General features: G+C 38.0%; 1 protein-coding gene across 2 annotated transcripts in view; it reads right to left on the bottom strand.

The window, feature by feature from the left end:
* cd226 (CD226 molecule) overlaps nucleotides 1–13,118 on the bottom strand; it is a 28,899-nt gene that overhangs the window by 9,620 nt on the left and 6,161 nt on the right. For both annotated transcript variants that reach the window (XR_009650693.1, XM_060899989.1), the window contains exons 3-5: nucleotides 9,671–9,997; nucleotides 5,718–6,071; nucleotides 658–760 (exon numbers count right to left, since the gene is read on the bottom strand). Coding sequence is in view for 1 of the 2 variants with exons in the window: in XM_060899989.1 (XP_060755972.1) it covers nucleotides 658–760; nucleotides 5,718–6,071; nucleotides 9,671–9,997 (784 nt within the window). In the remaining variant the exon portion in view is untranslated. The remainder of the gene's footprint in view (nucleotides 1–657; nucleotides 761–5,717; nucleotides 6,072–9,670; nucleotides 9,998–13,118) is intronic.

Genomic DNA, 13,118 nt, shown 5'->3' on the forward strand with positions numbered 1-13,118 from the left:
TGTGCCTTGGTAGGCCCTGACCATTCAAACCAATTTCCTCTTGGCTGAGGGTGACAGTTTGGGTCTTCTTCCAGACCTTGGCAAGGTGGTTACACCTCCCAATAATGTGTACTTGTCAAACAAATCTTTTATATGTTGGCACAGAGAAGCTGCCAGCTATAGTCAATCATGATCACTAACAGGAAGTTAAGAGGCCTTGGCCTTGGCAAGGTAAGGCATTTTGGAACTTTCAGCATCACTGAAGTAATAATCCAAGTGTGTGTATGTATATTTTTGACCTTGAATTGATTCCAAAAACCCAAAATAAATTAAACTCCCCCCTCCAATTCTTGTTTTTTTTTCTATTAAACATGTATGTTGTACAATCATTCTGCCACAGAAAAAGAACGGTTGAAAGAAATCATCGAAAGACCAATACTGCCATGACCTGTCCATAATGAATGTATGTAAACTTCTGACTGCAATTGTATCTTTTCATAAATTCATGCATTGTGCTGCTGCCATGTGATTGGCTGTTTGGATGATTTCATGCATGAAAACAGCTGTACAGATTTTCTGAATAAAGTGGGTGATTATATATATATATATATATATATATATATATATATATATATATATATATATGACTTGCTGTATATCGCGCATGCAATAATGTACCTGCTCCTCCACATGTAGAAAAACACTATGGTCATCAGGACGGATGCACCTGCTGCTACTCCTCCTATGTAAATATACCACCTGTCCCGAGCATCACCGAGTCCTGAAATAAAAGCAATCAGACGTGTTGGATGGAGGGACTGCACTGTCTCAGCAAGTGAAAATATCTTGAAAATAGTTGAAACGATCTAGCATTTCCTATTAGAAGAATACAAGACACCAATTCTGAGATTATTAAATCTAGTTCTAGATTGCAACCAATTTATTCTAAGATGTCTTACCAAGTAAAAATATCTGTCCATGCAGCAAGATAATTTAATTAGTATTAAGTAATTTTCTCCTCAAATTAAGTTTTCAATTTTTTGCAGTGTAATTGAGCCACAGTGATTTCGAAAATAAGGATCTGAAAGTTGCCTCTCACCTCTCATATAACACTAACTGCCGTATTCAGAGTTTGTGGCTCAAGTTTAAAGGTGCATTAGATATGATTAGCCTGTTTTCTTCCTTTTTTCCCCCTTTAAATTAGGTCTCTAAATGTCAAATGTCGAACCCAGCTAACATGTTGACAAAGCACCACCTCCAGAACTTCACTGGAAAACCTTGCATATACACAAGCAGAGCAGATAATTGCAAATATTGCCAAAATATTTCAAATGATACAAGCATGAAAACTGGCACAAATATTCTATATAGGTGGCTCTTCAAATTTACCCAATTGGCCATTGGAAAATCCTAGACGGTGGCCATTTTTTCAAGATGGCCACCAAAATATTCCAGAGAAACGTACTTGTGCATGTAATACCTCTGGTTGGAGATTAAATGGTTTATCCTTTTACCTATTTTGGTAGATTATACATGCTTTATGCACACTGATGCCAATTAAGATAATTCTGCAATGTTTTAAAACATATGACTGTTTAATAGCTTCCAGTATATAGTTTGATGTGTTTTGATGTGTTACTGGTGTTGGTGATTCATTTTCATCTTCTACTAATACTAGAAGAGAGTGGGTGTCAGCACACTACCAGGGCACGCTGGGGATGTTGTTGCCGTGAGAAGTGAAGAAGCTGTTTTCTGTGATGAGAGAAATGGGGAACCCATTCCAAGAAGATTCATCTGATCTGCTGATGCTAGACACAAAGGGCATTGCTGACCCAGCCACTGCAGCAATGGTCAGTACCAATCACACAAAAGGCAAGGCCCAGTTCAAATCATGCATGGAAGATCTTCAAAGGCAGGAGAAGTCATTCTATCAACCCATGAAGAAGAATCACACTGCATTCTTCAAGCCTTGTCCATTGCCCAACAGTTCAAAGGAGAAGGTGTCATCACTGAAGGAGGACTGTCAGCTCTTTTCAAGGCTTTTTATTTCATGTCAAAGTAGACAGACAATGTGACCTGGAAGAATTCTTCCAACATGAAAATCAGGCCACTCCTGCATCTCTGAGTGACAGTGGTAGGCTGCATACCTGTCAGAAGTCTCAGCTGATCAACATACCGTACTTGAAGCAGAGGTCCCTCCATCAGACTCAGAACCAATGGCAGAAGTACGGTAATGGTCACTGATGGCTAAGCATTGATGAACACCCTGCCTCCGTGTACTTCAAAGACATTTGATGACTATGCCAGAGAAGAGGTCTATACTAAGATTGAGTCTTACTGTGCCATCTATAGGAGGGTCAATCTTGTGTTTGACCTTGACCAGAAGGACAGTCTTTGTTCAGAGACAAGGTCCAAGCAAGGGAAAGGTGTCAGGAGAAAGGTTAAAGGAGCAAGTAGAACTCCAAACAACTGGAAAAGCTTCTTGAGATATGACATGAACAAGACAGAGTTGTTCCTGTTCCTTGCAGACAGAATTAAAAACATGGACAATGCTAGCAGTATCATTGTGACAAAGGGTGAGGATGCTGTGTTTGTAACAAGGCAAAGGACCTTTCAGGAGTATCCCCATGTTGACATGAAGAGGCAGACACAAGACTCTTTGTACATAACCAAAGATGCTGTTCTGGAATGGTACAAAACAGTGATCATCAAGGCCAATGACACAGATGTGGCTGTCATAACTGTATCTGTCTTCTCTTCCCTGGAGGAACTTGGTCTTTTGAAACTGTGGGTTGCTTATGGCCAAGGAGCCAATGCCAGATGGATTCCTGTCCATGATGTAGTGTCAATGCCATGGGACCTGAGAAATCAAGTGCATTGCTGTTCTTTCATGCCTTCATTGGATGTGATGTCATTTCCGCCTTTCGTGGAAAGGGCAAAAAATGGGCATGGCAGACATGGAATGTGTTTGGTGAAGTTGGCAGGACCTTTGTCAAACTGAGTCAGTACCCAGTGACAATGGACAATGAAGACATCCAAGTCCTTGAAAGGTTTGTTGCTCTCAGGTACGACAGGTCTAGTGCTGCCACCAATGTTAACAAGGCCAGACAAATTGCAGCAAGTTGCCAGGAGTTGACAAAATGTTCATGCAAGAAAGACTGCACAAGGAGATGTAAATGCTTCAGATCAGGACTTACCTGCACAGCACTCTGTGGACGTGGGTGCCAGTAACAAAACTTAACAGGATAAAGACATTTGTGTCAACTTGTACTGTAGTGACTACTGAAATTTGAAGACATTGCTAATTCTCCTGTATCCTGGACACTACTTGTGGCAAGTGACAAGGTGGTTCAAAATTGTGACTAACATGGAACCTTTGACTTTGAGCATGATTTTTGTGCACATCTACCTGGGGAACATTGTGAGCAAATCTGATCAAAATTGGGTCAATAATCAAGGAGGAGTCAGTAATCAGTCAACTCAGAACTAAACAAGGTCACAATACATGACTTTTGACCTTGAACAGAAATTTTATGGATAATCATATAAGAAATTTTGTGAGCAAGTTTGAGCAAAATCAAGCCAATGGTCTCGGTTTTATAGGCAGAAGTCGGTATTTTCTTGGATTATCTCGGACCATCTTGAAAAAAGGCTGCCATCTTGGATTTTCAAATAGCCAATTGGGCATATTTGAAGAGTTATCTATAGAGAGTATTCATGCCAACTTTCATACTTGTATCACCATTTGAAATATTTTTACACTTGTCTGCTCTACTACACAGACACACTCCAGTTCCTATCACAACACTGACTGCGGCAGGAGCAAAAGCAGTATTTTTATATTTCACTTTCTAATCAATCATTAAAAAATTTAAATGATTTGTAACATGTTAGATTTTACGCTCTGGTGTAGGCCTGTTTAATCCAGTTGAAGTATTTCAGTGACATCCTAAATAAATATAATTCACAAAAATAACTAACTATATACTTAATATAGCTAATGTTAGTAGTCATGTTTCTATTAATCTGCTTGATTTGAAATTGTGAACTAAAAAAGTGAAAATGGGAATTTTGGACAAAGCTCTCAAATATAAAAACATTTGTACATTCGCATGAGGTGTTTTTCAGACGATTTGATAAAGCAATATTTTGCAAAATTGAAATGGAAACACGTTTTTTACATTTAAGTCACAAGACATGACAAGAACAACAAATGGAAATGTGACTTTTCAGAAAAAAAAAGTGTCCTGTAAGAGCTATCATGAGAGGAGAAAACCATGTGATTGATGCTTTAATCACATAACATCACTCAATGGAAACACAGACCATTCGCAATTGTATTTTTTTTTTTAAATGTTGCTTCTATTTTGCGTAAAACTGCAATGGAAACCCTGCTAGTGTTAGCTAAGTCATATACAAGCACTGACAGATTTTATTTCACATTAATGAACTGAAAACAGTCTCCATTTATCCTCACAGAAAGTGATTGCGCAGAGTTAGCAGATCTTTCAAGCAGGGAAAAGCAATAGCTCATGAGAAATGGAACATGGGAGGACAGGGACAGAGCTTCCAGGGTATTCGTCAATATGACAAAGGTTAAAACACTTCCCTAACCTTCAATCATTCCAGATTTGCATGCTGATTAGCTCATATTAGGTTTTACTGCAGGGGGAAAAAAGAAGACTTCTCTTTTCGCTTAGTTCTTGCTCAAAATTAGTACTGTTCGGTGTATTTACAGCCTCAAGCATAAATTTCAGCATGACATATAGTATTCTCATTGGTTCCTGAATTTTTAGACAACCTGCAGACTTAGGTTCGAGGTCAGAATCTTCTGCTTCACTCAAATGCAAACCCAAATTCATAACTCTTATGAGGTCTGAATGCTGGAGTGTACAATTTTGGCATTAAATCCTCACAACCTGTATACGCCTCAACTCCGATTACACCTGACAAGAACGCACTAAAAATTATTGCAAGGTTGTCCAAATAAAATGGCTTTTTTTGTTGGTTTTGATGGGCTCTTTAATCCTGCACTATAGCTACAAGACTAATGTAGCTAATTACGGAGAGTAATGTATAGGGGTTTAGCATTGTGCAGAGTGCATTAAAATGCTTTGTTGCTGTTCGATATCTCCAACAGATTTGCTGATGCAAAGATTGTAAGACACAGTAGCAGGGTTTCCACTGCAGTTTTGCACAAACTAAACGCGATTAAATAAATAAATAAATAAATAAACACAATTGAGACTAGCTTGTGATGGGTCTTATAGAGCGCTCACTTTTTCAGAAAGGTCACGTTTCCACTTGCTCTTTGTCACGTCATGTGACTTAAACGTGAAAAATGCATTTCCATTTCAATTTTACGAAATATTGCTTTATCAAATTGTTTGAAAAAACACCTCACGTGAGTGTAAAAGTTTTTTTTTACGATATGTGAGGTTTTTTTTTTAAATTTTATTTACATGTTTCCGTTACTCGTTTTTTAGGTCGCAATTTCAAATCGCATATCAAGCAGGCTAATGGAAACATGGCTATATTTAACTATTAAAAAAAGAAATGAACAAAAGATGTCATGTGGCTAAAAACAGTCACAGCAGCCATTTTGAAGCCAAATCACATTCTTCCTTACACACTGGTCATTAGTGTGGCCCAAAGTTCAAAGGTGATGATAATATAGTTTTGACTTTGACTTGTACATTTGTGTTGGGGTAATGTAACAGTGTTGTGCAGTTGTAAACCTTTGGGACTGGAGAACATTGTGAGAAGGATAAGGCTGCTAGAAAACCCAGCGTCTGTGCTGAAGTTACAGCGATAAATCCCGTCATCATCTTGGCTCACGTTGTTTAAATGCAGCTTCATTTCCATCTCATCGCTGCAGTTCACATTTCCTCTGTGCAGATACTTGCTGAGCTCCACGCCATCGGCATTCTGCCTACACACTGCTAACAGACTGCTCCCTCCGTCTGCTCCCTCCATCCTCTCCATACTGACCTCGTACACGACTCCATCATGACTGCAGCTGATGGTCGCGTCTTTGCTTTCAGAGACGATAAGGTTGGTGTTGGGATTGGGGGACAAGACAGTGGTGGTGACTACAGGGAAGAACCAGGAAGGAAATCATATGATTAGATAAGCATCTCAAGGAATTTTCCCCCCAATACTCCAGAGTTTGTAATATCCACACTTGTATAGAGGATTAGAACAATATAATCATTCACAGAATGATAACCATCAACCATTACAGTGCATTACAAAACCTACACTACCGTTCAAAAGTTTTGGGTCACTTTGAAATGTCCTTATTTTTGAAAGAAAAGCACTGTTCTTTTCAATGAAGATCACTTTAAACTAATCAGAAATCCACTCTATACATTGCTAATGTGGTAAATGACTATTCTAGCTGCAAATGTCTGGTTTTTGGTGCAATATCTCCATAGGTGTATAGAGGCCCATTTCCAGCAACTCTCACTCCAGTGTTCTAATGGTACAATGTGTTTGCTCATTGCCTCAGAAGGCTAATGGATGATTAGAAAACCCTTGTACAATCATGTTAGCACAGCTGAAAACAGTTGAGCTCTTTAGAGAAGCTATAAAACTGACCTTCCTTTGAGCAGATTGAGTTTCTGGAGCATCACATTTGTGGGGTCGATTAAATGCTCAAAATGGCCAGAAAAATGTCTCGACTATATTTTCTATTCATTTTACAACTTATGGTGGTAAATAAAAGTGTGACTTTTCATGGAAAACACAAAACTGTCTGGGTGACCCCAAACTTTTCAAGGGTAGTGAATGTACTGTTTCAGGTCCCAACATTAATGAGGACAGTATTACATTTTGTATCAGAGGTCAATTATTTTGTGACGAGAACCTTGTTTAAAGTGGACTGAGGTCATTGCCCTTGGCTTGCACTAGTAATATTATCATTAAAAATTAACTTTTCAATGCCATTATTTGATAAAAACTAACAGAATGCCCAAGATACAACTTGAAAATGAAGTTTAAAGTTGTCCTTAAGCCAATAAGTGTAAAAAAAAAAAAAAAAAGTCCAGATTTATCGTGTGATCTCATTTATAAGCAGCCTCGGGCCATTTTTTTTTTCCCTTTCAGAGCTCCTCTTACAGCTCACTTTAATACACAACATTTATTCCTCACACTCCATGAAAAGGGTTCTTTGGATGGTAACCCTTTTTTTTTTTTTTTAAGGGAAACACTCTATTGAAGGCTTCTACATAGAGCCTTTAAGGGAGGAACAAGCCAGAGAAATGTTGAAAAGAATTAGGGTTTGAACCTATTATTTTAAAAGTATATCCTTCAACCATTTTCTCCCCTTAAAAGTGAAGTTAAATGTTCTCTTTCTTGAAAGGTTATCATCTCCTTAAAAGTTTTCTCCACATTGTTGTGTTCATTACCTTATAGAACAACATTTCCCCCGCTCAATTTTGCTCAAATACCCCAAACAGTATCATATTAGCCATGCTCAATCTTTAAAAACAGATATCCTGGTTATCATGATGAATTTTGTTACAGATATTGCGGGCAAAAACAAGCTATTAAGAAGAATTTGTCATATATTACATTAATGGTATTGACAGGGATGAGAGTGGGTGCTGATGAAAAAAGCAGAAAATCTGTAATAAGGGGGTCCGGGGGGACCCCCTGGGAATTTTTTTTTTCCAAAATGAGACCTTACACACTCCATTTCCTGCAATCTGAGCTGTAGTTAATTAAAACACCTGATGCCTATTTTAATACTTATTGAAATAAAAACACTATTATATAGAACAATATGTATCAAAATCAATATGTGTATTGCATTAATTCAAAATAATATCTACATTTTATGGGGACTGGTTATTACTCCTTGTCAACATCACTTGTTTTTCTAAAAAAATGTCCATTAAAATCCATAGTTATTTACAGTTCCATTAATAATTCAAATTTTCATATATTCAATATATTGAATTAAATAAAAACATTCATATCTTATGGAAACTGACCTTTTCCTAATGTCCACATTACTTTATGATTTCTTCACAATGTCTATTTAAACTTTAAAGTTATATAGTTATCAACACTGTCAGCTATAATTCAAATTATCATATATTCAATGTACTGAATCAAACAAATGCATATTTTATGGGGACTGTCTTTATCTTATTGTCCACATCACTTGTATGTTTTCTTCAAAAGGAAAATGTCTATTTACACTTTTTACAGTTAAAAGTTATTTACAGTTCCCAGTTATTTTTGAAACAAATTTTCATTTGATCATTTAGACTTCAGCTTCTTGGCCAAAGCCAAAAGCTCATCAGTCCTCTCTTTTTTTCCTTTTTCCTTCATTAGCCAGCTCCTCCTGTGTTTTTACATGCTCTAACCTGGCTCTCTTCTGCTCTCTCTCACACTCCTCTCTTGCTTTGCTAAACTTCTTTTTTATACCAGCATCAATTTCATGTACCTTCGCTTCATCTCACTTGTCACTAGTATTCGGCATCTTGAGAAAAACCGCCAATTAGAGGAAAGTATTTTTGATATGCAGCTCACGAACATGTGTAAGTTTTGATAAAAGAAAGTGGATGTGGGTGTCTTTGTAAAAACTGTTTTGAGTGGCTATTATGGTCTCGACATCCATGTTTTGACCAATAACAATGTAGATAACACAAATTTTACAATCACATTCAACGAGATTAAACGAGACTAAAGATGGCGACTTACAAATAACGTGTAAACATCGTTGGAGTTAATAAAGTTTGAACAGCATGAAGGAACATACCCCAATCCCCCGAAATTAATTTAAAAAAAAAAATTCTCAACGGATTTGGCATAATGTAAAAAGGTCATTTTTTACTCAAAAAAAGCGGAAATCCGCCCAAAACTCTCATCCCTGTATTAAGCAGACACTCTTATCAGCAACGTACAACATACCCAGAACGGCCTGGGGAGCAGATGGGCATTAGGTGCCTTTCTCAAAGGAACTTCAGCCATTCCTGCTGGTCCAGGGAATCAAACCGGTGACCTTTTGGTCCCAAAGCTGCTTCTCTAACCATTAGGCCATGGCTTCCACATATTACAGCACACTGAAATTATTTTCTTCGCTTGTTAGGAAGTTGGGCTCAGAGCACAGGATCAGCCATGATACAGTGTCCCTGGAGCAGAGAGGGTTAAAGGCCTTGCTCAAGGGCACAACAGTGGCAGCATCACAGTACTGGGGCTAGAACCTCAGACCTTTAGATTTGTAACCTGAGCTGTAACTGTTGAGCCACCATTGCCTGTGAAGGCAGTGTTATTATGGTTAAGCCATGGCCTGAAGGTTAGAGAAGCAGCATTGGTTCAATTCCCGGAACCAGCATGAAAAATGTGAGGGGAGTTGAGTGAATGAACAGCACCTACCCCTCCCTCTGTATCATGGCTGAAGTGCCCTTGAGCAAGGCACCTAACCCCTAACTGCTCCCCGGATGCTGTAGTATAGCTGCCCACTGCTCTGGGTATGTGTTTGTGCTCATGCGTGTGTTCACTGCTTCAGATGGGTTAGATACAGAGGAGGAATTTCATTGTGCTTGAGGGTACATGTGACAAATAAAGGCTTCTTCTTAAGTAATAAAAATGGTAATCGCTTAGAAAACTCATAGAAGTCATCTAATCAACACTGATAAACAAAATACAACCAAATGTCCAGGTTTCTCATTCATTATACCTTGTTTTTGCACCAGCGTATCTTTGGTCCATGTCCCTCGAGGAAACGTCTGCATTGTGCAGTGATACAGACCCTCGTCTTCTTCAGTGACGTTCATTATTCTGATGCTGCCATCCATTGCTGAAGCATTGATGAACTCAACTCTACCGTCATAAGCAGCGTTGAAATTGACGCCGTACATGGGGTGATAAATGGCAAGCGGACTTGAATAGACTCCTTTAGTCCATGACACCATGATGAGGTTCCCAGTCCAGGGACAAAAGCAGTCCAACAGCATCCCTTCCTGAAGCTTCACTGTGCTCCCTGAAGACTTCAGCTGCTCCGAGACTGACAGATAAACGCAGATAGATCGATAGTTATGGCTTTATAGGATGGTTATACAGACAGTTGACTGGTAGAAACGTATATTAACAGATCCCACAGACATGCCATCAAATAACTTCTAGCGAATACTCAAATAAACAAGATACAGTGCCTCCTGGAAGTATTCACCCCCTAGTGATTATCTTTTTGCTTTGTTGCAACATCAAATATATGTATATTAGAATGGGATTTATTTCCTGCTCTTTTTGAAACAACTCTACAGAATTAAAATGAAATAAATTATTTATATACCCTCAGAAGTTTTTTTTTTTTTTAATATCCAAACAATGCTGAATTGATATTCACACCCTCAGTGTGAAGTCTATTTGCTGCAGTTTTCTCAAATAACAAGATAAAAATGGAAAATGGTATAAAATTAAGTAATAATAAAAAGTGAATAAAAATAAGATAAATGTGACTTGTTGAACATATTTAGTGACTGCTCAAAAAATAACTCCTGATTTATACTGTTAAATATAATTAAGATTAAAAAAAAATTCTAAGGTTAACTAAATACTTGATTAAATTTCATTTCTCTAGAGTGTCACTTCAAAAGCAGCAGAAAAAATCAGGGGGAAAAAAATCCCATTCTAATTTACTTCAATTTGATCTTAGAAAAATACAACCCCAATTCCAAAAAAGTTGGGACAAAGTACAAATTGTAAATAAAAATGGAATGCAATAATTTACAAATCTCAAAAACTGATACTGTATTCACAATAGAACATAGACAACATATCAAATGTCGAAAGTGAGACATTTTGAAATTTCATGCCAAATATTGGCTCATTTGAAATTTCATGACAGCAACATCTCAAAAAAGTTGGGACAGGGGCAATAAGAGGCTGGAAAAGTTAAAGGTACAAAAAAAGGAACAGCTGGAGGACCAAACTGCAACTCATTAGGTCAATTGGCAATAGGTCATTAACATGACTGGGTATAAAAAGAGCATCTTTTTATAGAAGTAAAGATGGGAAGAGGATCACCAATCCCCCTAATTCTGCGCCGACAAATAGTGGAGCAATATCAGAAAGGAGTTCGACAGTGTAAAATTGCAAAGAGTTTGAACAAATCATCATCTACAGTGCATAATATCATCAAAAGATTCAGAGAACCTGGAAGAATCTCTGTGCGTAAGGGTCAAGGCCGGAAAACCATACTGGGTGCCCGTGATCTTCGGGCCCTTAGACAGCACTGCATCACATACAGGCATGCTTCTGTATTGGAAATCACAAAATGGGCTCAGGAATATTTCCAGAGAACATTACCTGTGAACACAATTCACCGTGCCATCCGCCGTTGCCAGCTAAAACTCTATAGTTCAAAGAAGAAGCCGTATCTAAACATGATCCAGAAGCGCAGACGTCTTCTCTGGGCCGAGGCTCATTTAAAATGGACTGTGGCAAAGTGGAAAACTGTTCTGTGGTCAGACGAATCAAAATTTGAAGTTCTTTATGGAAATCAGGGACGCCGTGTCATTCGGACTAAGGAGGAGAAGGACGACCCAAGTTGTTATCAGCGCTCAGTTCAGAAGCCTGCATCTCTGATGGTATGGGGTTGCATTAGTGCGTGTGGCATGGGCAGCTTACACATCTGGAAAGACACCATCAATGCTGAAAGGTATATCCAGGTTCTAGAGCAACATATGCTCCCATCCAGACGACATCTCTTTCAGGGAAGACCTTGCATTTTCCAACATGACAATGCCAAACCACATACTGCATCAATTACAGCATCATGGCTGCGTAGAAGAAGGGTCCGGGTACTGAACTGGCCAGCCTGCAGTCCAGATCTTTCACCCATAGAAAACATTTGGCGCATCATAAAACGGAAGATACGACAAAAAAGACCTAAGACAGTTGAGCAACTAGAATCCTACATTAGACAAGAATGGGTTAACATTCCTATCCCTAAACTTGAGCAACTTGTCTCCTCAGTCCCCAGACGTTTACAGACTGTTGTAAAGAGAAAAGGGGATGTCTCACAGTGGTAAACATGGCCTTGTCCCAACTTTTTTGAGATGTGCTGTTGTCATGAAATTTAAAATCACCTAATTTTTCTCTTTAAATGATACATTTTCTCAGTTTAAACATTTGATATGTCATCTATGTTCTATTCTGAATAAAATATGGAATTTTGAAACTTCCACATCATTGCATTCTGTTTTTATTTACAATTTGTACTTTGTCCCAACTTTTTTGGAATCGGGGTTGTAAATCAGAAGAGAGTGAATACGTTCTGGAGGCACTGTATATGCACCCTGTTAGACAAGTCCCTATTAACAGGAGTGGTAACATTAAAAGCAACATCTGGATTCACTTTTGAACATTATTTATATCACAGCATGGTTGAATTAGATGGTATGGATTGCTTTGCTCGTAACATCAACTCTGAAGGCACGTCTGGCTTTAATATACTGTAAATGACAGGTTTATATTAAAATGCTCTTTCGAATAGGTTATTGTTTCTACATTAACCGCTCATACACAGGAACTTGTGTGATGGATGCTGCACGTAATCCAAGGCTAATAATAAACAGATTAAAAAAACATGTTAAGAAAAATGTAATATTGTTATGATGTCTTCATAAAGATGGTCGATAAAAGTAAATGTAACTACAAATGGATAAAAAAAAGTGATGCATCATTTAACAATGATTCACCGAAGGTGAAGTGAATATCGATCAATAATAACGGAGATGAAGTCGAAGACTTGTCCTGACAAAGCGATTAGCCACTATTTTGCCGAGTCACTTGAGGTGATCAAGAAATAATCCAAATTTCTCGACCAATCAGCGCATGATTTCCTCTGATCACTTGTGTATTTACATTAATTAATAATATATTACAGATTGTATCACTGGGAAATCAATTGAATCGCTGTGGTATAAGAGGAAATGTCTCAAAAGGAAGCTCAAAAGAAACCTCACAACCTAGCAGCTGATTTTGCACCACTGAAGAGTAACAAGAGTTATTGTTCAGATTGCCATTTGAGAAGTCAGACTTTTTTTTTTTTTTATTATTAACACAAAACCTCCACAATGTGACAGGGCGGAAAAATTTAACAAATACAGATAAACCTCTCA

This window comes from Neoarius graeffei, chromosome 19 (assembly GCF_027579695.1).
Source record: "Neoarius graeffei isolate fNeoGra1 chromosome 19, fNeoGra1.pri, whole genome shotgun sequence".
Lineage (NCBI taxonomy): Eukaryota > Metazoa > Chordata > Actinopteri > Siluriformes > Ariidae > Neoarius > Neoarius graeffei.